General features: G+C 42.5%; 1 protein-coding gene across 3 annotated transcripts in view; it reads right to left on the bottom strand.

The window, feature by feature from the left end:
• Positions 1–2,280: 2,280 nt before the first annotated feature.
• Positions 2,281–27,639, bottom strand: part of UBE2F (ubiquitin conjugating enzyme E2 F (putative)) — a 91,336-nt gene continuing 65,977 nt past the window's right edge. The window contains exon 10 of one of the 3 annotated variants that reach the window (XM_074144854.1): positions 2,281–3,094. In XM_074144854.1, the coding sequence (XP_074000955.1) occupies positions 3,044–3,094 (51 nt within the window). In that variant the 3' untranslated portion in view covers positions 2,281–3,043. The remainder of the gene's footprint in view (positions 3,095–27,639) is intronic. The other 2 variants (XM_074144855.1, XM_074144853.1) reach the window with 2 other exon arrangements.

The raw sequence follows: 27,639 nt of genomic DNA, 5'->3' as shown, positions 1-27,639 counted from the left end.
TTCCAGTACGCTGCAGCATTTTATTACTTTACCATTTGATATTTGGGGCTTTTTTTCAGGGGCACTTAACAAGTTAAGAAAAAAAAACCAAACAGCATAATTTGATGGGGAGCACCCAGGGCCTCAGAGACTACGGTCCCTGCTGCCAGGGAGAGCTGAAGAGCCTTTCTGGAAGATGGCTACCTGCCTAGGGTGAAAATTAATTAAAAAAAAACCCAAAACAACAACAACAAAACCCCCAAAACAACCAACCAACCCCAAGAAAAGCCAAAAGGTTGATCCAAAAGCTGTGTGGGAATTACAGAAGCCGATTCCTGCACAACTGCTATTTGCTTATGAGCCTCTACCCACTGACCAGCCACAAGGGCAGGTGACAGTTCAGGGACATATAGGACAGTTTGCCTTCTGCCATCACAGGGGTCCACGGGCGTGCAGGATAGAGACAAGCTCCCCGTGAGATTTCTCTAGTATTTTGGCCACGTGCAGTGAACCGTGCCCCCCATGGCACCCCAGCTTAGTGCTTCGCTGAGAGGTGGAAATTGAGAGTGGCTAGAAAGAGTTGTATCTATACAAAAACATATCTAAATATACATATATAAATACCTATAAAAATAAATATAATTAAAAAAAAATCTCCCGGCTCCTCATGTTCGGGAAAAAAATAATTCAGTTTATTTTCCTGGACTGCAAGCTAATGGGCTCTTCTAGGATGAGGATGAGGTGTTAACATTTTTCCCCAATGAATTCTGGATGGGAAGAAACTGGTGCATAAGCCTTCTTGTGAACTAGCTAACAGCATCCCAGCTTGAACAGAGCTCATCTCCTCTAGGTAAGCAAAAACACGGCAAAGGGATCACACAGCAGGGCTGTACTGGGGAGGGGGGGATTGGCTTTGATGACTGCACCTGTGTGTTCACACAGGCTGCCGCTACCCCAAACCTGCTGCACGCTTGGACACAGCTTTTTCCCGGCTCTCCAAAGCAGCCCCCTGCATTTGCTCTGCCCTGGGTGGCTCCCAGGCAAGAGCGGGGAGCCAGGCATGGGTGACAGCCCAGGACGCAGAGACTTTTCCCCTTTTGCTGAAGGACAGAAGGTGATCACGGTACCAGGGTGCTGCTACAGCAAGGAGCACTCATCTTCGTTAAGGCAAACCGGTTCAGCGTTTTCAGCTTGAAAATAACAGAATTGTTCTGATTCAATACACAAAAACTGGACATATTTTCCAACCTTTCCATTTTTGTGAGTGCTTACCTTAGCCAACACTACTATTTTGGCAGCAAAGATCCCTCATTGCAGTTGCCTGCATAAGGTAGTATGCTGGTCCACGTTTCATTTTAAATGCACACAGAGCTGTTATCCAGAGATGAAGCTCAGGATAAAGCTCTCCTCCTGCATGCCAATCTCTGCATTTCACTTCCCTGCTTCCCTAGACCTCCAGTAACGCGTACAGGAACCTGTGAAGCTGAAAGGGAAAAGGCACAGGGAAAACTTAACAAGCAAAGTTGCACTATGCTTAAAATCTGCAACCCACCTCTGCCCAAGCTAATGACAGAGGCCATTTGGGTTTCCTTCTGAGGCTGCAGAGGAAAAAATGAAGCATAATGGTTCAAGGGGATAAAAAACCAACAGTCAACACCCGAGCGTCACACACACACACTTGCTCCATATGAAACCACACGAATGTTTATTTCTATGGTTTATCTATTTATAAAAGCTTGAATCTGTTCCATTGCACCTCCTCTGTGTGATCCCACGAGCAAAACGCGTTGTGGTCTCTGAGGCTATGCCAATGCCCCCCGGCTCGGGGGCCCCAGGGACAGCCTGGGTCAGTGGGCGAGCGGCCGGGAGCTCTGGCACACGACAGGCAGCGGCTTCTCACAGCATTTACTCTGAAGTGATTCCTGAGGTACACGCTACTCTCTTCTGAAGGATCTCTGCTTGCACACACTATGCGTTTGATATACAGCTACTTACAGAAAAGGCAATTATAGCATCGTATCCCTTCAAATTACCAAAAAAGCCAGGCGCGCATGAGTGTTTTTTTAAAAGAGGGTGCAGTGCATTATTATTCTCAGCTGCGTTATTAGTCATTCACTTTCAGTGCAGAATTGTGAAGAACACAATTAGGTGTTCTCCAGGTAATGGTGCTTAAATTTATTTTCATCAGATCAAACAGCGTCTGATGCTCCCTCACAACATCCAGATCGGAAAGCCAAAGGCAGATTTCTTTAAAAAAAAAAATCTCCCTTTCATTAAATTTTCACAGAAATATATAATATATATTATATATATAATTTTACTAATACTACACATTTAATTAAGTTACAGATTAGCCTATATTTCTTTTAACTACTTCACACAATGAATAGAAACAAAAAAATACTGTAGCCCAAACTGGAGCTGAAAATAACAACGTAAAAATTCCAAATGTGTGACAAAAAACATACTTACATTAAATATAATCAAGAATTGCAATATCAGAAGTAGAGTTTCATTTAGCGCTTGCATTCTGGCAAGCTCTAAGCCTTAGCTGAATGACTCTTGGAAAAGGCTCGTATTGTTTCTGCTCATCAAAGGCAACAGTATTATGATTTGGTTCACAGGAGACCATTTTATTGCCAACTTGAAGTGTTCCAAAAACACACCACCTTTTCTGGTTTCTTCTTTTTTTTTTTTTTTTTTTTTTTCCTTCATTCCCCCCTCCAAACTAAGCAAGAGTTTAAAAAAAGTGTAATTACAATTTCAATAGTGATTTCTTTTAACTTCTCAAGCATATCTCATCACCAGGATATACAGTACAGTTCAGAAGAGTAAACATTTTTTAAAAGTAAGCAAACAACTTTTTCAACCAACATACACAATTTCTGGCTGTATTTATGCTGAACTCTCCTTTTAACATGGACAAGTTATGAAGTTAGTTTTCTTCTTCAGTACAACATGGACACAGGACTAGTACAATCCGGGCTGGTTTTGTTGCTGTTGTTGTTGAAGTTAAGGACAACTCTAGTATGGAAGCCATGGTTCTGCCATTCATCTCCCTTCATCATCTCGCATAGCGCTTAATGTAATCTTCAACTTTATTCCGAAAGTCCTCCTAGAGGAAAGCACAGTCAAAATTACCCTAAGCTTGTCAGAGAGAGAGACTCGTGTAGGACTACGGTGGTGGTGGATTCTTAAATTAGCATCAGGAGGGTCAAATTTCCATCAAATCACCCAGCACACGTTTCCGATGCAGCCTGTGAGAACTGAACTGACCGCTCCAGTCCTTGTAAGCAGGTATCTCCTCTTGGGACTGAACTGGACAAAGAGTTGGATATTGCCAGCTATCAACGTAAGTGGCAAACAGAGCGTGCCTCACAGGTTGCCAGTGCTGGGAGGCCAGGCCCTGGCTGGTGGCATGTGCTGAAGGTCCGGCCACGGTTTTAGAGAGGTAAGGGAAGCGGGTCCTTACCGGGTAAGAGAGGCAAAGCTACGGCAAGAACTGTTACAAAAGCTGCGCACCCCAAGGCAGCTCTGTCCCAAATACTCGTTCCGGCCTCCCTCTGGTAACTCTACAATATCGCAGCTAGCACATAATTAAGATAAATCAATCACTGCTCTTTTTTTTTGTCATTTATTATAACCTAGAGAATTAAAAGCTCATCATCCAAGTCACTCGTTTGTTAAAGTGGTTCAGAGGGAACGTGCTTTACCTATAGCCCTCCACAGAAAACCTATGGGACTATGATATAATTAACCTCTGTATCTATGGAAAAGCACACATTTCTGATAGTTTGTAAAGCACACAGATGCTGAGTGAAATTCCGACAAACTTTCCTCATTTGATCCTTGTCCAAGCTGGGATGTCAGACAGATGCTACACTCCTCTGAGTCTGAACCTTGCCTCATGCGCTTACAGCCTGTTATTAAATATGTTCAACACAACCGCACTGAGTGGCTTGTGCTCCAGATTCAAGTGGGGGTTTCACAGCAAAATGCATCTTGCTTGATTTCCACCTCCCAGTTTTGTGTGCTGGTTAGAATATGCAGCAGGAAAACCTGGGAAACGAACATCCTCACTTCTGTTAAAAAAAATAAATACCCCACCAAGCAACAAACCAATGCACACAACAGATGAAGAGGTTTTTGAATGCAGTGTCGCGCTGCGCCGGAGCTACCTGGAGAGCAGGGACCATGGAAGCACTGAAATCCTCTCTCCACCAAGACAAGGCTCTGCCCCAAGGAAGGGCACAAAGTCTCGCTGCCGTGACGCGAGGGATCTCAGCAAGGTACACTCCTGCTTTCAACAAAGTACCTTGTCAAAGAGAGCAGCTCCAGCTTTGCTGATATAAAATGACACCCTTAGAACACAGACTGAGTATTCTGGTACAGTCCACTCAGCAAAGAAAAATGAAGTTTACAGACCAAGCCGCACTTCATGAATTTAATGCCCCCTGTAAATAATGGCCTTCCGTTACTCAAGAACTTTAATATCAGGTCTTTTTTACTTTTTTGTTAACAGTAGATAAAAGGTGAGCACTGCAATATGCACCATGACTTTGTACTAATTACTGGCAAGAAGGTCTGAAAAGTAGCGAGTAGTTGCTTTTAACTGTGAGCTTTTTTTAAAAACAGGGAGAAAGCTGTCTTCCATGCAGTAACCCATTCTGAAATTTGAAATATAATGGTAAGATACTTAAAATAGAAAAAGAAATCAAAGTTAAAATCTCCCCTCCCCAAGCTAACTTTGCCCATTTCTAGCTTGACTTCTTCAGCAGTGTGTCCGCCTTTTTAAAAGAAATTTGGATTTCCCCCATGCCTTGATCAGCACTTAGCTATACGCTGCCACTAAAACTTTTGCTAGACATCACATCGCACCAGAATGAAGCAGTAATATGGCCTTTTTGCTACAGCTAGCCTTGGAACACATCGATATTTCCTTGCATCCAACATGACACTTCAAACAGCTCCTGATCAGCTCCCTTTATGATGGTTTGGTTTTCTGCCAGAGAGCTTTTCTATCAACAAAAGGATAAAGGCTATCTCACGGTTAAAGTCCCAAATCAAGGGATAAATGACAAAGTATGATCCATCAGAAACGTTGTCTGTGATTTCATTTTCCAACTGATAAAGCGCATCACAGAGATGCCCATGAACTATATGCAAAGTGCTCTGAATCTCAAAGAAGTCTGACGCACAGTTTGAGGCCAAAAATATCATAGCTGTGGAAACAAAAATAAACAACGCACTTTAAGGAAGAAAACACCCACCACTAATGGCTCTTCTCAAGAGAGGAGAAATAAAAGCAAAGAGCATAGACTACAATCCTCCACTACAGGAAATCATTGTAAGATGCTTGACATCTTGGCATCGGGCAGTAGGAGCCCAGGTGCGGAGCAACAACTGATTGCTAACAGAAACCAAATCTTGATGGCTGCAGAAATCCCCTTCCTCCTTAAAGACAGGCTGCTTGCACTTTAGGAGAAAGGAGCAGCTATTTTGAGACAACATGGCACCTGCTAAAGGCAATATTCTGTGTAGTGACTTTTTACTTCTGCTGCAAACACACCCATTTCCGTGCTTATACAATCATTTGTTAAGTGTGCTAAGAAACTAGCACTACAGAGCTAATGCCACCTTCATTTTAAATAAGATTTCAGATACCAGGCAACTTCAACCCTTTGATGACAGTTCTGGCAGCCGAGTATCACATTAAAGTGGTTTTGAGTAACTACTTGTAAGCAACACGTCCGTTAGAGTGGTTCCCAGATCGTGGGCTTCCTTGGGGAAGAAGAATCTCTAGGTGCCCTGAGCCTGTTAAAGTATCACACAAACCAAAGAAAAGTGACCTTTTGAATTTGTTTTCAGCTCTGACACGTTGTGGACTACCTCAATGCAAACTAGAATAATGACTCATAATGGCGAACAATGGTGGAAACACCTCACTCACTGGTTATGGTGGGTGTTCCCAGTATTATGGATTGACCACTCGCAGCAGCAACGCTCACTGTCAGCACTCTCAGCATCAGAGCACATCGGTCACAACACTGCATCTGATCCGTGAAGCCTCTTGGACTTTCCTACTCTTGTGATTCTCCGAGAGACGGGTCACTAGAAGAAACTGGGCCAAGAAATACCACTGGACATGCAATAGGGCCATCTGCGTCTTCACTGTATCTACCATCATAAAATCACAGAATGGTTAGAGTCGGAAGGGACCTTAAAGATCATCGAGTTCCAACCCCCCTGCCATGGGCAGGGACACCTCCACTAGAGCAGGTTGCTCAAAGCCCCATCCAGCCTGGCCTTGAACACTTCCAGGGATGGGGCATCCACAACTTCCCTGGGCAATATCTAAGAGCAGTTCAGTACAGGCAGCTCAGAGCACCCTCCGCTTTTTCACCAGTACCTTTACAAAGTTTTTAAATGGGAAGACGGGCTTTCAGCACTGACTTAACTCAGCGGAGAAGGAACGTTCCAGAAATCCACGCCGCCACTTAGGCTGACTCGCCAGATGAAGGAACTGACAGCATTGGCAAGAATATATTAACACAGTACTCGCCGCATGTGAACCTGGTTGCTGAACAGGAGGTTCTCATCCCATAGCTGTAATATCCATCTTCACATGCCATATGGTGTAACAGCTCCTGATTAACAGGGGGCACTTTACTATGTGCACATCTGTTTATGTGCAGTACTGAATAATCAGAAGTAAAAAAATTAAACAGAGCAGCACATATTCTGCATTACAAAGAGGCACATACAAAACCCCGATAGGAATGCCACGGGGAAGGAGGACTGGTTTCACAGGGAGTGCAGCTGGAGATGTGTCGTTCACCTGGCACGTGGATGCTGTGTGTGCAAGCACCCATCGCCACGCAGTACGTACCTGCCCTGATACTCCCTGTGACACAAAGCTGTGCATTTTACCCTCTTTTAACTTTCCTTCAAGGACAGATCCTACATGTAGGGACTACCAGAAAGGCAGCTTTGCCCTGAGCTGCAGGGACGTGAGAGGGAGAGAAGAGCAGTTCCTGAGTAGCACTGAGGGAAGCAATCGCTGCACGAGTAATGCTGGCCAAATCACTGCTTCATTTGATGAAAATCATCTGGGGACAATCAATGGAAAGGTAAGTCAAAATTCATCGGTGGATTAAGAGTATGGAATATATGAGCTGCAACATATTTCATAATATCATTAGCTGAAAATTGGGTTATAGCACCATAAAAGTTAAAACATACACCCCATCAAACTTCTGCTGGGTGTATTTTTGTACTTAAGGTTTTTTTTATACAAAGACATTTAACTAATAACCTTTAAGCAGATAAATATATACATCTTAGTAAGAGCTCTGGCCAAAGCCAAATTTCAAACAACTTATTGATTTTGTAATTTTCATTTATACAGTTTGTTCTTACCAGACAGAATGATATGTGCAAAGATTTGCATTAAGAAAATATTAAAAAGAATCTCTTTATCTCATTAGCTTTAGACAAAAAACACTGATATAATATTAGGAAAATTCACTTAAGCCTCAACTGCTGCTTATCTTAAAAACATGCCACAGTGAAACGAGATTAAAAAAAATACAGCAGACTAGAAAAAGTTGTCACAAGACATTTTACACTGAAGGCATAAACAACCTCAGTACCTGGTCAGAGTGGTAATTTATCACAAGTTATGTATCTTTGAGAGCACTTGGGAGAGGCTTGATAGACAATTACAGAAACCAAAGGGAAACAGGCACCTCAAAACCCCAGCCAGAATTAGTTTACAATTTCTAAAAGCATATTGAAGCACACACTCAAGAATGAGGTACCCTTTTGAAAACCGGAGTTTGACCTGATTTAGCACCTCTATGAGAGAAGACTTTAGTTTTTCAACAATTTATACTGCACTGAGTTGTACTGATTAACTGCTTTGTCTATTATTAAGCTTTTAATTTGAAAAAGAAAGAAGATCTGCTCAGTTATCCAAAGTAAACACAGTACTTCTCTGTAAGTACTGTGACAGCTACCAGGGAAGCTTGGAAAAATTGGAATGGAAATTTTATCTCAGGATTTTTTAAAATATTATTATTATTTAGAACAAATCTATACATAAGAATTACACAATTAAAAAAAAAAAAGAAAACAAAGCAGATTTAGCTCATTATCCTTGATATACCCACTACAGGTACCACTTCACACACTGCAGTATTTGGCAAAATTTTTCTTCTTCCTACTCACAATATTGACCTCAGTTTCTGCCCTTAAGTACATTAGAGACCAGAGACCGTTCCCCCCTCTTTGGGGACTGTGTTCACAAGGTTGAAGGCCATACTGGCCAGTCCCTGCAGGAAAACGCGCAGTGGACCGCGTCTGTCCCTCAATTGCAACTGCAACAACCCAGATACTGTGACAAACTCTGACCCACCTTCACAGCATCTAGCTTTACAATTCTGTAACATTCAAACGGAGATAAAAAAGATCACAAAAATATTCAATTGCTCCTGCCCTTCCTTCTTTCATGTTAAACAATGTTATTTGTTTATTTTAATAATACTAAAAAAGCACTATTTTAACAGAACACTATTTTAACCGCAAGTTTATCACCAAGATTAAATTCCAAACAATTTCTACTGGGACCTTACCCGTGGTTTTACTTAAAGTGTTTAGTAAAGGGGTATTCAGAGCAGCAGAAGCCAAGCAATCAGATGACATTACTCAGCTCCAACCAAAGATTTAGGAGGACGATATAATAACCAGGTAGATTTACCCATTAGCCCTATGAATTATATTTAAAGTGACCTTTTCTTTCTTTTCCATCTTGCAGGAAATAATGAGTATTCACACCCACCAACCCCCACACACCCACTCCCATTTAAAAAGGAGCTGAATGAAACCTTTGACTAATACAAAAATCTCAAGTATGAGGTGTTTTTCCAATTCATGTTCCTACCTTGCTATCATTTCCCTGTCACTGTTTTATTTAGCTCAGCCTCTACATCACTTGAAGAATTTGCCCCACTCTGTAATTAAATTTTACTTCTGTGAAGAAAGAGGAGGGGTGGGGGGGTGAAAAACCTATACCTAGGTATCTCCCACAGGCTCCCATGCCTAGCAGGTGCAGTTGAAATTGCATCAATTTTCACAGCCCATGTTCTCCACTTCAGCTTGAAAACCTCTTTTCTAGACGTCACGCAATTCCGATTTTGCAAACTGATGAGAAAATGCATTAGTAGATCTCTTTGGTAGCTAAGTCCTAAGGGGAAAAAGTGGTGGAATTCTTACTGCGAGGGGTGGGGGTGGTGTATCAAAAAAACCCCACACCTCTGCTCTGTTTTTACTGCAACTATCTGGAAAAAAAGCAGCATTGTGGGGAAGAAGAGAAACACTAAGTTTTTGTCCTTTTTTTCAAAAGTATCTGTACCTATAGGTAGGTTACACAATTGATGTGAAAAGCAGCGACTTGCCTGCCAGGACACTGCTCTGGGGAGAAGTCAAAGATGTGTTGCAAAGAGAGCAAAGCATTAGCATGCTGAACATGAAGCAGCACATCCATTTGTTCGAGATGCTCAGACCTTAAGTCGGAACCGTTTCCCTCATGCTTCCACAAACTTTCTGTTGCTTGCCAGTGAAGCGCAGATAAAGGAAAAAAAAAAAAAGCACTCTCTGAAGTTATCGGAAGAAGAAAGGGCTATGGATTAGGAGGCAGGGTGAGAAAGCTGTCAGGGTAGCCAGGGATAACTACGTCTAAATCCCATTTGTGCAAAGGCGAGGGAACTGAGCCAGCTGAACAGGGCAAAGCAGCTTCCCAAAGAAAATTGTTCCCTGGATCAAATGTGATGCGAGTCCTGACACACTTGCCAAATCTGCCCTTTGGCTTACACAGCAGCTTGGCTGGAGGCAGATGGTGGAGACTTTTGTGAGCTCTCGTCATAACAGCTGCAGTGCCCGACGACTCAGGTTTTGCCTTGGCTGCGACTGTTTTTCTCATGACCATTTATTATTTCACTTAGATCGCTGAAAACAAAGAAAAACTTCTGGAAGATTAAACCAGGGAGCAGAGAGATTGCTCAGTCACTCAGTGACTGATGTCAGGTGCTTGCCTCCCTGCTCCTCCAGAACTACAAGGGTCGGCCTGAGGCTGGCACGAGGCACACTGGCCGTCTTGTCAGAACAGTTGTTGGAAAGGGTTATAGAGAGAGCCCTTCAAGAAAATTACCTGAATCATCCCAATTACACTGATGTTAACCTCCCCTGTGCTACAAACGCACTTCCGCCCATGAGGATGCCACTCATTCCCAAGAGAGGATATGGCCTCGGGATCTGAGATCTTAATGGATAAATTACAAGCGTAGAGGAAATGGGAGCTGCCTGGGTCTGGTAAGAGGGTTTTTGCAAGTCATACTCTACTCAAGTCAAACAATGTTCAAATAAACCTGACCGGGCATGTGAGGGACACAGGGAACTTCAGCTCAAAGACGTCAGGCTCCTTGTTTGCACTCAACAACCCTCCTCTATGTTTCCATTTTAAAGCCATGCCAATTTAGAAAAATTTCTAAGGAACTCAAAGCAAAAGCTTTCCTTTTAAGCCACTTACTTGCCTAAAGCATGTAAAACAAAAGCTTTAAAACATCTGCATTTCTTCCACGTTTCTAGCATTACCTCAGCAAGTCAAGCCATCTGCAAAAGCTTAACCAACTCTGCTGAACCTGAAAGAGGCTCCACCCATAATCAAAGTATTATGAAAAATGAATATGGTTTCTATAAATACTTTTAGCATTAGAAAAGTAATGTTTTCCTATTTACATCTGTTAGCACTATTAGCAGCTGTGCTGTTGCTCATTTGCACATGCGGTTTAATGTGCTTTACGCTCACTGGGAAAAGGCTTCAAAGGCTGTAATAAGGACAACGAACATAAAATGGGGAGGCAATCCAAGAAAAACCCCAGGACCGTTCTATAAATGCAAGAATACCGCAGAAAACCAAAATACGTATTCTATTGTGGCTGCCACAATTTCAGTGAGAGCAACACTGGTTGTTGGGTGTGCAGAGGAAGTGAAGGATTTACTGCAATAAATATGGAGATAAATAAATGCAATGACTCACAGGGTGAATTCTTATGAAAAGATGCTTTTTGGACTGGGACAGCACTGTTGTTCTTAATAAGACAGTTAAGCTGTAACCAAAGAGTAATAAAAACCCCGCAACAAAAATTAAACAGCTTCCAAAAAACCCACATCAAGTTTGAAATCCTTTTAGAGCTAAATTCTTTTCCAGTGTGGTAAAAGCTTGAAAACCTAAGGTTAGCCTCTAATGCAACAGACCAAGTTCTTCCCTCGGGAAGCTCCTTCTGCAGCTTACCGACTCATAAACTGTAAATGTGGCGTCCACAGGCACTCATATCAACTGGAGACCCACGGCCTGAAACAAGAAGCTCGAAGGGAATTTGAGGACAATGAAGATCACAGAATCACAGAATCTTAATGGCTGGAAAGGACCTCTGAGATCACCGAGTCCAACCATACACACACACAAAAGACCCCCACAATCTCGGCCACTAGAGCATGCCCTGAAGTGCCATGTCTACACATTTCTGAAATACCTCCAGGGATGGCGACTCCACCACCTCCCTGGGCAGGCTGTTCCAGTGCCTGACCACCCTCACAGTAAAGTCATTCTTCCTGATATCTAATCTAAACCTCCCCTGCCCCAGCTTCAGACCATTTCCTCTGGTCCTGTCATTATTCCCTTGGGAGAAGGGGCCAACACCCACCTCTCTGTAACCTCCTTTCAGGGAGTTGTAGAGGGCAATGAGGTCTCCCCTCAGCCTCTTCTCCAAACTAAACATGCCCACTTCCCTCAGCCTCTCCTCCTATGACTTGTTCTCTAGACCCCTCACCAGCTTGGTGGCTCTCCTCTGGACACGCTCCAGCAGCTCAATGTCCTTCTTGTAGTGAGGGGCCCAGAACTCAACACAGCACTCGAGGTGAGGCCTCACCAGTGCCCAGTACAGAGGCACCATCACTTCCCTGCTCCTGCTGGCCACGCTATTCCTGATACGGGCCAGGATGCTGTTGGCCTTGTTGGCCACCTGGGCACACTGCTGGCTTGTATTCAGCACACAGTTGACCAACACCCCCAGGTCCTTTTCTGCTGGGCAGCTTTCCAGCCACTCTTCCGCAAGCCTGCAGCGTTGCTTGGGGTTGTTGTGACCAAAATGCAGGACCCAGCACTTGATATGCTGGGGGTCTAGCTCTCATTTCTTTCCGCAGCCCTCCAAATCCGGAGATCTGGAAGGGCCAGGGAAAGCAAAGGCAATGACGCAGATGTTGACTGTCAGCTATTGCCCAGCTGACGTCTTCAGGGGTCACAGCGATACACGCACATCTCCATCACCAGCATACAATTGAATTGGTGCATGTAGCAGCTGACGTCTGAGTGGTGGCAGCGTACGTCAGGAAAGCGAGGCTGCAAGTTCTGGATGAGTTACGATTCATTCCAAATACGGGGAAAAAAAGTTTGCTTACGAAGAGGTGACAGTTTTGTCCGGCCAAAGGTGAATAAATACTTCAATTCCTCAGATACACTTTGTGGGTGCATTTAATTAGAACAGTTCTTCAGTGCTTCGTAACCTCTTTTGGAAGAAATCATGAAATAGATACTCAATGCAGTATCCAGGAATAAATGCGAGCTTCCTATTTTACTTGAAGAAGGTTAAAAAAAAACCCTCACAGTTTCATCACGTCACAGTTTTGTACTGTTAGAAATAAAAAGCAGCGTTCTTGAAAACGTTCAGAACCAGCTACTTCCTATTAGGAAGAGAGATTTCAGGATGTCAAGGGCTGGTGCAGTGACATCAATTTAAACAAGGGAATGAAGTTAAGTGGAAAACCTCATACTAGACAACAGACAAAGACAGATCCCAGTCCAACAGAAGCTCAAACACGAGCAAGTAAAACAGCACAGCAAGGATGAGACTATACTAATTCAAGCAACACACTTGATTCAAATATTCTACAGTGCAAAAAATATAAAAAAAAAAAATGAGGGCCTGACCAAGCCAGCCTGAAGCAAACATAATGAGAGCAAGATCTGGGTATGGTTCCCCTCGTAACCTCTAATGATATCCTGTTTTGACAAGTACTAAACAGCTTTTCTCTTGCCTACCCTTCCTTGAAGCTAAGAGCCAACTGCATCAACCGAGCTGCTCACAAAAAAGTTGAAGATAAAAACATATTAATTTGCATCCTAAATTCTTGGACCCAGATGACAAATCAAAAGCCTGAGGAGATCCTGGGGGCCCAGGTATATCCTGGTAGCTCTTTCTGAAACTCTCTGGAAGAGCAGTCAGAGAAAATGCACATGGAATGGAGATGGCTGTCCTGGCTGGAGAAACCTGCTCCGTGCTTGCAATAGTAAGGGTAGCACTGAAAAGAAAGGTGAAGATGGCACTCCAGTCTGAAACGCCGCAAGTCTTACAGACACCATTTGTAATGATGACCTTGCAAAGCAATTACTCAGACTTAAAAGTCTGATGTGTGAGTGCTACGAGCTCTGGGACAACCAGCTGAGATTCCTGGTAAAAAAAAAACAAACCAACAACAAAACAAAAACAGATATTAAGAAGAAATAATAGTACAGAAGAGAGAAAGGAAGTAAAGAGATCAAATTATAACTTACCTATGTCTTTATGCATTTCTTTTGCAAAGATTAATTGGATCATTCCATAGAAAGAACTGTCTAGAGAGCTGTCCTGAAATCTCCTGACATACTGCAACTGGAGATGAAGCATCAGGAAACCCAGTAAAAGACCAAAGAATTCCTGAATTATTGTAGCAATCATCAGATTTAGTAAAATATTTCTTACGCTAATAAGTTTTAATAACAATATTTTCTTACTGTTTATATGGGTATATAGAAGCCTCTGTATCATCTCAAACTCTTCCATAGACCCAGCAAACTCTTGGGAACCTTCCTTTCACTATAATTTCTTGCCAAGACTTATCATCAGAATAATTCCAAGATCATGTGGAAGAGTGAAAGTAGAGAAGGAGAAATCCAGTTTACAGACGAACTGAAAACAACTAAAAATTATGGATGGTCACACTCAAACAGTGGCAACAAGTGATGAGTGGTGTTCCTCAGGCATCGATACTGGCATGGGCACTGTTTAACATCTTTGTCAGTTACATGGACAGTGGGACTGGGTGCACCCCCAGCAAGTTTGCTGATGACACCAAGCTGTGTGGTGCAGTTGACACGCTGGAGGGAAGGGATGCCATCCAGAGGGACCTGGACAGGCTTGAGAGGTGGGCCTGTGCAAACCTCATGAAATACAACAAGGCCAAGTGCAGGGTCCTGCACCTGGGTCACACCAATCCCAGGCACAAACACAGGTTGGGCGGAGAATGGATTGAGAGCAGCCCTGAGGAGAAGGACTTGGGAATGCTGGTGGACAAGAAGCTCAACCTGTCCTGGCAATGCCCGCTCACAGCCCAGGAGGCCAAGCGCTTCCTGCGCTGCATCAAAAGAAGCATGGACAGCAGGTTGAGGGAGGCTATTTTGCCCCTCTACTCCACCTTCATGAGACCCCACCTGGAGTACTGCATCCAGCTCTGGAGCCCCCAACTTAAGAAGGACATGGACCTGTTGGAGTTAGTCCAGAGGAGGGCCACAAAGATGATGAGAGGGCTGGAGCACCTCTGCTCTGAAGACAGGCTGAGAGAGTTGGGGTTGTTCAGTCCGGAGAAGAGAAGGCTCCAGGGAGACCTTCTTGCAGCCTCCCAGAACCTGAAGGGGACCTACAGGAGAGATGGGGAGGGACTCTCTATCAGGGAGTGCAGCGATCGGATGAGGGGTAATGGTTTTAAACTGAAAGAAGGTAGATTTAGATTACATCTTAGGAAGAAATTCTTTACTGTGGAGGTGGTGAGACCTTGGCACAGGTTGCCCAGAGAAGCTGTGGATGCCCCATCCCTGGAAGTGTTCAAGGCCAGGCTGGATGGGGCTTTGAGCAACCTGCTCTAGTGGAGGTGTCCCTGCCCATGGCAGGTGGGTTGGAACCAGATGATCTTTAAGGTCCCTTCCAACTCTAACCATTCTATGATTCTACGATACACTATACAATTTTACACTGGTTTCTTTTACAAATGCCACTCTTTCTGTAAACCTTGAGAATTAATAATGCAAGATGAAGAAGCAGTAGCTTCAAAGTGTTGACCTCAATTACTTCTTAAGCAATCTTCATAGCATATATCTCAAAAGATACAAATATTGTTGGAGTAAGCACCAGCAGTACTGAAAATAAAAAAAGTGAGAATTGTGCAAATGTGCCCTAAAAACTAATGTATACAGTAGTCTGACTACTAATTACTTCAAATGTGGCTAAATACAGAAGAGGAAGAAAGACAAATGGAAGTAAAAATATGCAGATGTCATGATCACTATTAAGTAATGGAACTCCCCGCCGTGTTTGGTAAAGAGAACTACCCGCAAGCTATTCAGAATAAAGCTTTACTTAGCGTGCAAGAGTCTATTTGCAACCCACACATTTTTACCCATACAGCTAGAGAACATCTAGCACAATCGAGAAAGGGCTTTAAAAGACACATTCAGCAACCAAAGACAGCAAAAACTGACTGCCTACAGATTTGCAGACTACCATTACTACTGTCTCCCCCTTCCCTCCCAATACAGCTTTTCTTTGATACTCTTTACCACCTCTTCTCTCCCAGCAAGAACTGCAGTTCACTCAGTGTCCCTGCAGCCCTCCTGGGTTGCACCAAGGTCTCCTGGCCACCAGCTGAGGGAAGGGCAAAGCTCACGGTCTGCTCCGAGCTGTGCATGCCCGCACAGGCCCAGCAGCAGCCCATCCGGAGTGGGTCCTGGCTGAGCTTGCATGGGAGACTTTCCCGGTGGCTCACTCACAGACCATCCTCTCTTTGCTGCTGCTGACAGTTTTTGTGACAGTTACGGGAACTGCATGTAAAGACTCTGCTGCTCTGTCAAATTTGACGGAAACTGATGTGTGTGTTCAAAAGCTACGGGGATTGAGGGGGAGGCTAGGATGAGGGAAGGGGACAGATGGATGGCATCACCGCATAAGCCTTATTCCTTTACAAAAAAAAAAAAAGAAAAAAAAAGAATAAAAAGCAAAGTAACTGCTAAGGGTTCACTTCAGTGGAGCTCCAAGACAAACAGATTAAGGAAGGACTAGATAAATGGACAGTGAGGTGGGCTGAACCAGCTGAACTGCCAGGCTCAGGGAGTTGTGATCAGTGGCACAAAGGCCTAGTGGAGTACTTAAGGGGTTGATATTAGGGCCCATACTGTCTAACTTCTTCATTAATGACCTAGATGAAGAGGCAGAGTTTGCTGGGAGGAGTGGCTGATACAACAGATAGGAGTGCTGCCATTCCGAAGGACCTCGACAGGCTCAAGAACTGGACAGAGAGGAACCTCATGAAGTTCCAACAATGGAAAATGCAAAGTCTTGCCTGTGAGTAACACCATCCAGCAGTACGTGCTGGGGGCTGTATGGGTGGTAAGCAGCTGTGCAGAGGAAGACCTTCGGGTCCTGGTAGTCACCAAGCTGACCAAGAACCACCAAAGACCACTAGTATCCTGGGGTGTACCATGTAGAGCACCAGCAGCAGGTCAAAGGAGGTGATCCTTTCACTCCACTCGGGCCTGATGAGACACATCTGGAGCACTGGGTCCAGTTCCAGGCTCCCCAGGACTAGACAGATACGGACTTACTGGACTGAATCCAGCCAAGGGCTACAAAGATGCTTAATGAATTGGAGCATCTGGCACATGAGGAGAGACAGATCGACTGACTGGGTCTGTTCAGTCTGGAGAAGAGAAGGCTTGGGGGACCACAATGGATATAAATACCTGATGGGACGGTGCAAAGAAGACAGAGCCAGACTCTTCTCAGTGGTGCACAGTGTTAGGGTGAGAGGCAATGTGAACAAATTGAAATACAGGGAATTTCTTTTGATCATTAGAAAGAGTTTTTTTACTGTAAGGGTAGTGGAACACAGGAACAGGTTGCCCAAAGAGGTTCCAGAGTCTCTGTCCTTGGAGATATTCAGAATCTGACCTGACACGGTCCTGAGCAACCTGCTCCAGCTGACTCTGCCATGAGCACAGTGGCTGCACTAGACAATCTCCGGAGGTCCTTGCCAACCTCAGTGACATTGTGATTCTGTAAAATACCTTCTGAAAACGTCTCAAGGATGAAGCGAGGAAAACTTATGGACAGTCCCCCCCACAATGTAATTCAGAATCACCATTTACTTGGTTACGCTGGGCACAGGCAAGAAAGAACAAATAAATGTCTTTATCAAGACCTTTAACTTGCAGTTACATTAAAACACAAGCTTATTTTCATGTAACCTGCCAGCTCCCTATCAAATTTTTCCAGTGTCTCCTTACTCAATTTCATCATTATCCATCATTTTATATTCCTTCAAATTATTCTGCTGCTGTTACAAGACTATTAGACTGACAGTCTCCAAAACAATATCCAACTTTTATCAGACAAGTGAAAGGATAGAAAACAGAAATCCTCCAAAAACGACAGTGACACTGAGGTTGACACATCTATCCATACCAGAGTGATACACCAAACATAGGAACATTTTGTTAAAAGCGTAATTTTTAGTCTTGAGAACGGAGGAGGAAAGTGTCAGGCTTGACAACTCAGTAATTCCCTTACTCTCAGCTCCACAAACTCTTTTGTTCTATACCTAATTACTATTATCTCATATTCCAATATGCTCAAGAACAGATTGTTTAGCTTATAATATATGGATGGACTCCCCTCCTTCCCCTTACTCAATTAGTTTTACAGCCTAGGAAACTTTAATCAAAAAATTACTTTAAACCTGAAGTGCCCTGCAGTTCCGTATCTCTTCCCACTTACTATAATTTATATTAATTATGTTAAATTGATTGCTTCTAATGATCAAGGCAAAAACTTTCTTTTCCTTTCCACCTATTTTAGTAGCTGTCTGTACTGTGTTGCCTTGTTCCGGAAATTATCCTCCTGATGGCAGCCTTTATTTTTATAAAGATGGCCACTGACTTCAATCACACACAAGAGCAAAATACCTCTCAGCTAAGGAATTATAACTGGGACTGCATGTAGAATATAGTAATTTGTATCATGGATGAGTAACCACTTACATGGATGAGTGAATGGTGTGCAGCCACTGCCAAACCATGAAGAGCAACTCTCCTCTCAGCAGCATAAGGAGAACAGTTTCAAAAACCCAGGTGAAGCCTCTTTGGTCAGCGTTACACCGTTCCAAAGAGGGGCTCCTCAAGGGAGAATGGATATCGAATCAATTCAGACAGGAGAGTTACTTACTGTTATGGACTCAAGACTCACACTGATTTCCCTGCCAAACATTCTCTACTCTGCTTATCACAAACATGGGCTGATTGTAGGGTTGGAGTTTCTGAGAGGTAAGAAAGAAAACCCCTAGGACAAGAGTCTCAATTGTGACTGTGGTCAGGGCAGCGCAGTGCTGATTTAAACCACAGTCCAGTCTCAGTTCTGAAAACCAGAAAAGGGATTTATTTTGCAGGCAGATAAAAAAAAAAAAAAGTAGAATGTCAAGCTTAGATTACAGAATTGGTTGCTTCTTCCTTTGTGCATTTTAGCTTTTCTACATAACAGGATCCTTAGGCACCTACAAGTTAGAGAGAAGTGGTCTGTCTTTACTCCTTCAAAACTGAACTTGCCAGATCAGAGATAAAATAAGTGAGAAAAGTTGTCTGTGTAGCAACATTACAGCAAGACTGAGACACATTCAAGTCAAAACTAAGGAAAAGATAAGAAGTAGAATGCAATTGAAATGCCAGGGTATTAATCCAGGACTAAGAGGATCCAAATGAATGCTCAGACCCCCAACTGCATCACTACATTCCCACCTGCAAAGCAGCAAAAATGCAACGAGCTCTCCATCAGTGTGCTTTTTTTCCACTGAGGAAATACCCTACATCAGATCTAGGCATTAGATCTCAAAATTAACAGTGACTTAGAGTGAACTGAGAATGCCCAAGCACCTGTGGCCCTTTGCCACCTAAGCATGAGAGAAGGTAACTACCTCCTCCTGCCATGACATTGTGTCCTCAATCAGCTTCAGAGCTCTGGCAATTTGTATAACTTTAGGTCCCATCTAAAAGAAACCATGCTCAAAATTGCAGTGCTGGATGATCAAACTAAATTTGGGGACATCAGATCCTATTCTATGCACATAAAAATAAGCATCAAACATATCTACAGATTCTACTGTAAACCAACATTAACCAGCTTCATGATACTGAAAACAAAATAAACGCCACCAACCTATTTTTCTTTAAATCTATTTCTTCAGTTTATTATTACAGATATCAAAATGAAATCACTTACAATTACTACTAATCTTTATAAGAAAAATCAAGACAGACAAAGTGAAAAGATTAGCTTGACTGCAGCCAGTGGAGAAAAAACCAAATTTGCAATGGTGAAACATTAATTTTCATTGCTGGTGAAGCAAGTAAGAATCTTACACCAAAGGATCATCTTTGTTGTTGTCTGTTAAATCTTTCAGGGTTATCTACCTATTTAAGATTTGCAGATGGACATCTGTGAATTTTCAGACAATATCAAATAAACAGAATATTCAAAATATGTCCAAACCTGGTTTACTGCCTCTTCCTCCTATTAAATGTAATTCCTATTTATTTTTCAAGAGAGATTTCAGCTCAGGGGTTCATATGCTCAATGATACTAAAGAATCAAAAGCAGCTGTTGTTTTCTACCAGCAGCACTGTAAGGACTTTGGAAGTTATAAAGGACTTATTTTTTAGTTGAGTGATATGCTCATACCCCAGCAGCGTTAGATCAGCGCTTCACTGCTACATGCAAGAAACCCAGCTACCTGTAGCTACAACAACCGTTAGGTACCATGTCTCTACAGACTTCCCTGCTGGTCAGTACGTACCCCATAGGTTCTTTTGGCCAGCAGCACCATTAGAAGTTGCTTCCGTTGTCACAGACAAATAAAACACAGTAAAAGCAACTGCCCGAGCCTCCAGGATAAATACCTGTAATCTAAGCACAAAATTACAGTGCCTGACCATAAGCTGACATAGTGGAGAGTACTACCTAATCAGAGAAGTAGCCAGGTAATAACCAGCGTCCTTATGATATCCTCAGATGAGAAAATCCAGTGGGATGCCTGATTAAAGGGCTCTGGATAGACATAGCTGTTAAATTGTTCCTATGAAATTCATAGAAAGCTTTTTTTTTTTCCCCCAGTGCTAAAAACAAGTACAAAATCTGTTGAAATTAATGTCAATGTTAACAACTGCCAACTCCAACGGGCAGGGCTGGCCACGCAACCCACACCTCTAAGAATGGTGGCTCTGGTCAGTCCTTACAACAGAAGGCCACGGGCTCAAAATTAGTAACTTTTTTGTAGCTTCTCCTGAGTAATAAAATATAATACATGGAAAGTATTTTGCAGGCTACATGGTAAATGTTTTACTATTGAAATAAAGCTCTTTCAAGACACCAGAAAAAAAAAAATTCTGGGCTTTATAGATTTTGTTACCGAATATTCACACTACTGACAACGTAGTCAGTACACGGTGACAAGCTGCAGTTTTCAGATAGTTTCCTCCAAAGTCTGCCAACACAGGGCTGGAATCCATAGAAAAGACCCACTCCCTGACAATACTTCATTTGGCTGCTGTAACCAACTCACTTCTCTCCGTTTACTTTGCCAAAACGAACACGAGGCTAAGCAAGGTAATATTTGAAGTCCGCACCAGCGTGGTGCTACAAAGAGGTTCCAGAAAAAATTGTTTATCGCTGTTCTGCCACTCTCTTATGCCACGTTCAACAGGTCAAATGAAATTTCAGACTATTTTGACAAATATTCAGCGGACTATCCTCCCTTGACTGACGTGTACGTAAACTCGGTTTCATAGCTAAGAACACAAACAAGCAAGATACTGTCAGACGATACCCCTTCGTGCTGTGTCAAGTGAGCCATCTGTCACCGTACCTAAAAGCGCTGGCAGAGGCTCACGCTCCAGATGCGGAAGAGCGTGACTAAGGAATCGCTGCCTTTAATCAAGAAACAGCCAGCACCACCATGTACTCTACACAAGGCAGAAGATGTTTCTCGACTCCATTTTTTGATGTGTTCATACCAAAAGTCTCCTGCCTTGCTTCTGCGCGACAGGTGTGTCTCCATCTGTCGCTCCTTGAGTCATTTTAGAGCAGGAAGCTACTGCGTCTCAATAAATTACAAAATAAATCAGATGAAGGCAGAAGTACAAGCAAGCAGCTCAAGAGCTGTCAGTCATGAATTTGAGGTTACCGATGAGCACACAGCAGAAAACAGGCCGGTAATGCGACATGCCAGATCTCATAACTCTCTGCACAACTTGCAAAATACCAGGCTACCTACATCACATTGGAGCTGGATATTGTATTACATCCTTCCAGTAACAGCCAAGTTACATTTGGTTTTTATCTCCATGTATTTATGCAAGATTACATTAGGGTATGTCACCAATAGATCACGATCCATCTCCACGCTGTGATCAGAGACAGGATGAACGGCGGATAATCTGTATTCGCGCTTCATTACACCCCTGAGTCCTGCAGGAACAGTTAATACATTTTCATGTGCCATGATGAAACAGAGGAAGCACAGTTAGCTAATGCTGTTTTGTGGAACAGCTACTAAGAGATCAATGCAAAACTAAATACTCATCCTAAAAAGCTCTGAATGGTCTCAATTCTTTTTTAACTGAAGGAGAAATTGAGGGCACCAGCACTCTGCACTGTTTGATTGACTTGTGTTTTCCAAGCTACCACAAAAAAGTGTCAAACTCCAATCAAATCTTTCTGCCCTGCCAATAATAGATAAAGATGCTTTCCCAATATTCTGAAGGGCTGTCAAATAACGCCTTGACCATCTACATTCTCCATTTGGTTGGCTTGACAGATGAAAGTAGGGGTTTATTATTAAAACATTTTCAGCTTTCCATTTGTTATACCATGATGTTACTGGCCAGGACTCAAGGAACTTTGAAAATGATACAGGATTGTGCCCATTTTTTAACCCCTTAAAAATAATTTAGTAAAACTTCAAAGCAGTTGGATATTTTCAGTGAGGGACTATAGGACAGAGCCTGGCACTCAACTAAGCAAAAGACAAGACAGACACATCTTGGAAGATGAACTCTAAGGTATTCTGACCTGCATAGGCAACCTTGCAAAGCTGGGGGGAGAGAGGATCACAAAAACCGTGCTGACTTTTTAAATCCCTACTTATGTCCCACAAGTAGGAAAAAACCTGGGCAGTAATAAAAGAGGCAATAGTTTAGACTCTGAACTCCAGGCCCTACTCTTGCACACACACATGCTGTAGTGATGACTTCCAGATTGGACACAGGGCCATGGTAAATGCTTTTCTCTAAACGTGAATACCTAGCCAGACATTTCCACAACACCTACTGGGTTTCACTTGGTCTATGTATGCAGGAAACACTACTTTGTGAAAAAGCGGAGAGCACTACACAGGATAGAAGAGCTACTAAGAAACACGACTGCCTCTTTAGCCAAGCTGCAAACTCAAAAAATTCAACTTTAATCAAAAGCATTTCCACCCAGCAGAACTGTCAAGGTTATTACAATGAAGTGTAAAAGACAATTTAGTGAGAAGGCTCTTCAGTAAAATCTGGTAGAAGGGACTGAAGAGCCTCCCACATCAAAGAGAAAGAAGAGCTGTGATGTCTAGTTAGATCTGCTAGCTGGATCCAGTTAGCCGCTGGAACGTGTCCAGAGGAGAGCCACCAAGCTGGTGAGGGGTCTAGAGAACAAGTCATAGGAGGAGAGGCTGAGGGAACTGGGCATGTTCAGTTTGGAGAAGAGGAGGCTGAGGGGAGACCTCGTTGCCCTCTACAACTCCCTGAAAGGAGGTTGCAGAGAGGTGGGTGTTGGCCCCTTCTCCCAAGGGAATGATGACAGGACCAGAGGAAATGGTCTGAAGTTGGGGCAGGGGAGGTTTAGATTAGATATTAGGAAGAATTACTTTACTGAGAGGGTGGTCAGGCACTGGAACAGCCTGCCCAGGGAGGTGGTGGAGTCACCATCCCTGGAGGTATTTCAGAAACGTGTAGACAAGGCACTTCAGGGCATGCTCTAGTGCCCGAGATTGTTGGTTTGTGTCTGTTTGTGGGTGGGTGTGGTGTGTGGTTGTGAGTGTTTGTTTCTTTTTTGTTTTGGTGTTTGGTGTTGTGTGCGGGTTTTTTTTTTTGTTTTGTTTGGTGTTGGTTTTTTTTGTTGTTGTTGTTTGGACTCAATCTCAAAGGTCCCTTCCAACCAAGAAGATTCTGTGATCTACTGCCTCCCTGCAGCAACTCTTGCAGTTGCTGTGGTGGGGGAAGAGTACTCCCAGCTCCGGGGAAGCCTGGACTCAGAGGAGCATCTCTTCTCCTCCCTGTGATGACCTCGGGGAAGCAGTGCAAAGAAAAACCAGTCAGACTTCAGAAAATACCTTCAGAAACAGGCAAAGCAAAGATTTTCCCTCTGTACTGTGTGATATGACAACGCTAGTCACTTTTGCATGCTCCATCACTTCTCCCCACCATGTTCTCCTGCAGTTAGACAGGCAGGGTACAGCTGTGAAACTGCTCCTCACCACTTAGGAGCATCTAGCACAACTGACCCCATGCACACTCCTCTAGCACCACCTCAAACACATTAATAGTAATAAAGACCACCTGAAGTAAACTTCAAGGAAATGTTTTCAAAATAATTTCTCTGTTCGAAGGCTAATTTTCCAGCTGTCTTGAGCCATCACTAAAGTTTAGGCATCTGAGCTTAAAAACAAAAATAGTAATGATCAGATTTCTTCAAATACAATTACCACTGTTTGCATACAAAATTTCGTTAAGGATATGTTTGGGAAATTGGAAAAGTTTAACGAAGCACATGGCTGTGATGGGATAGGGTGTCAAGTTTGACAAAGAGAATTGGATTAAAAATGATGCATTAATGGATTAAATGAGCATTATTTTTAAAAAAATTCCTTGGGGAAGGCATTAGGAAAACCAGTTTGCCATTAAAAACCTTTGGAGTGCATTGCCCAGACCCAGTCTGATAAAGAAACAAGTATTCAGATAGAAACAAGATATAAACTTGGCTAATACAGAGCTGGTATTTGCCTTTGGACCTACCCATATGCTTTTGACTACTTTGCAAAATAAAACCATTTAAACTGTTTTCCGTTTCTTCCAGGAACACTACCCATCACAGGAACACAGCTATTTCACAAAATTCATAATTATCTGGAAAATAAAGTGCTTGTTTAGAGCTATTTCTAGTGCTTTTTATCACAAATAATATCTCCTCTGAAATCTACAGTGACAAGATGCAGCACCTGTGGACCATGAAATTTTATTTACAATATTTTATATAGTATAAATGTATTATATTTAAATGTCTTCTACAGAATATTGAACAATTTTGGTGAGTACTATCCAAATTGTTTTGCACCCAAATTCACCAACAGTCGCTATAGATCAGTGGATAGTGTTTCTAATTCTCAGCCAGATTTACTTCAAGATATTTAACTGTTGACTATTAAATCTAGCAAGCAGAAAACCCAGTGAAGAACACCCACAGGAAAGCTTTTGCTGCCAGCCACACAAACCCAATTAACTCAAAGCTGGAAGAAGTGTTCTTGCAGGTCATTCAGTCCCCATTTATGAAGAGGTGAACCAACCCAAATACTTCAAGTAAGAAAAGCTAAAGCACTAAATCATGAATTCATAATAAGTTAAAATTAAAAAAAAAAGTTAATGCACATAATCATGCATTTGAGCAACCTGCTGTAGTGGAGGTGTCCCTGCCCACGGCAGGAGGGTTGGAACTTGATGATCTTTAAGGTCCCCTCCAACTCTAGCCATTCTATGATTCTATGCATTCCCTACAACGGTCACGGTACCTCTGTTCTTGGGCTCTACAGCCTAAGTCTCAGAGAACTAAGCCACTCTGTTTGAATTTTACATAAAGCCAAAAATAAAAACCAAAAAAGCAGAGTCTAAGCAGTTTGGAGGTAAGAAAAAAAAAAAACCAACAAAGTTATTTATTAGACTTTTCCTGCAGATGCTTCATTCATTTCCAACACAGATGTTAGCTAGTGTCTGACTGAAGGGCAACAGTTCACATTACTCAGTTGTTTCAATAAGCAAAGGTGTTGATCTGCATTGAAGATGCTGATCTGTAAAGGAGCCTGTGCTGGGGGGCAGCCACTGCCAGCTGCTTTCTCTTTCTCTAAAGGTTGGGATGGTTCTGGAGAAGCAGCAAGGGAAAGACTTGATCTCTTCTGAACAGGAAGACTAACTGCAGGAGCCCAGTTCTCCAATGTATACTCAAGTGCCTTTGATATGAAAAACATAACAAAAAAAGGGCAGGTAGACAGAGAAACAGAGCAGTTACTGCAAGATCAGTTAAATGAATGACTTTATACCAGAAGACCTGAGGAAGAAATACAGTTAATGAGTATATTGCCCAAACTTTCCAAATTTTTGTTTTATTTTGTGTTACTATTTGTCTGCTTAGAGGATCCGACACACTTGCGACATGCTAGCATTTATATCGTGCTTTTCATTCAGATGCATCAAATAATATTTCAAACAGGCTACTCTTCTTATATATGAAATTACATTAATAGAAGTAAACTAACTTCAAAGTGATCAATTACAAGAAATCAAGAAGAATCCAAATTTGAAGACGCTATTTAGTTTCAAATGCATTTCTTCAGATACAAAGAAAAATGGATTTTCAAGGTAATCTTAAATCTAAATGTGATTATGCCCTTATTATGTATAAGCACAGAAATGAAAAGCTAGGAGGATCAAAGTAGAGCTGGCCATGACATTTTTTGGAAGAGTCTTTAGAAGGATCAAATCTGAAATGATACAGAGGCAGCGAGCTCTGAGACTTTTTAACTGTCTGCAGGCATTATCAGCCTGAGAACAAAATCACTGTAAACTTCAGCAGAGATGAAAGATCCCAAAGCTGCCAGCTTCTGTATTTAGCACCCAGCAGGGTAGCTCAGAAAGGAAAGCACCGGGCTCTCACTCTGTGTGGCAGATTAGTTTATAGTGTTTGATAAAACCTGAGGTGAGACAGAAGAACAGTAACCCCTTTCCACTTTGAGAACGTGCTTCACAAGCCAGACTTAGTAGTTTCTGATGTAAAAAAAAAAAAAAAACAAAAAACCCACACACAAAAAAAAAACCCCACACACCACCAAACCCAGCAAGGATGAAATCACTCTTGGTAAAAAAGAAGTTTTACAATTCCAAGTTGTTGCTGTTTCTTAGTGGCTCCAGAACTAAAGTGACTATGGTGGGCAATGACAGCTTTTGATGCAGCGGGACAATTTGAGGGGGAAATTCTACTTACTATATTTCCAAAAGGATGCCTAAAGATCTTCTACAGACATATCTGTATTTGTTTTCTACTTATGATCGTTACTTACGGGCAAACCTCTTGCTAACAACTTTCTCTTTCCATGATTTACCTGTTTTCAGAAGATACATTCATGTCCTCTCCAGAAACCGGCCCAGGCACTGGCAATTTTGTCAGGTGATGCTGGTTCTTGCCCAGTTGCCCAAGGGAGGGTTTGAGAAATTAAGATTCTTCTACAAAAAACCTAAACTGTTTGCTATTTAAGGACTCAAAAAACCTGCATACAATTATGAAAGGCTATAAAAGCTCTTCAGTGAAATATGTAGTCAGCAACTGTTCCTAATTATCAATGGAATTTCTAATGGAATTAGATTAGTGCTCTCACTTGTAAAGACAAGAAGACAGTCCTCAAGTAATACAAGGAAAATGTTCATCCCAGAAGACTCATTAGAACAACCTCCAAAGACTGCAAGCAATTGAGAGGAGAGATGATTTTTTCAAGCGTAGTTTCCTAAGCAACTGAGGCTATGTAGGGCAATTAAAATCCTAAGAGGAAATCTTAAGAGGCAGCTTCAGACGCCATAACACCATGAACATTATAAATCCATCTCCACTGAAACAATCCTGAGATAAAAACCTTATTTTCTTTATACTAAGAGAAGTCTTGAATAAAAAAAAAAAGCAAAAGCCAAGCAGTAATGTATTTTCTTGTGTACAAAAAAAGAAAAAAGATTCAATAGCTGTCACAGCAGTGTGCAAGTGACACAAGGAAAAGTCTGCCCCAACACTCCTCCTCCTCAGTACCTTCTGGCCTCACATATCACTGGTGCCAGCACTGACTGTGTGATTTATCCCAGGGTGTAGCTCACGAAAATATAGCATTATCCCAGGTGAAATGAGGCTGGCAATACCATCTCTGGTGTCTTCTGGAGGATTTTTGCTAGTGTGCTAGTATTACCGTGGTGAAGAATCACAACGACATGGTTTGAGCAGGATTAGAGACCCCAACTGTGAGGATAATCTCATAAGACTAAGGACAGCCATAAGAACATTATGAATTGTTCAGTCATGTTTAACTGCAGTATGTTATATAAAAATTCCAACCCTTCCCCTTAAAATTCTTGTTGTACAATCCCCCCTTCCTCAGAGTAAAAATACAATGTCTACAAACAACATC

Source organism: Numenius arquata, chromosome 3, assembly GCF_964106895.1.
Source record: "Numenius arquata chromosome 3, bNumArq3.hap1.1, whole genome shotgun sequence".
Lineage (NCBI taxonomy): Eukaryota > Metazoa > Chordata > Aves > Charadriiformes > Scolopacidae > Numenius > Numenius arquata.
Note: the sequence above shows the minus strand (reverse complement) of the source record. Positions and strands in the feature narration are given on the sequence as shown.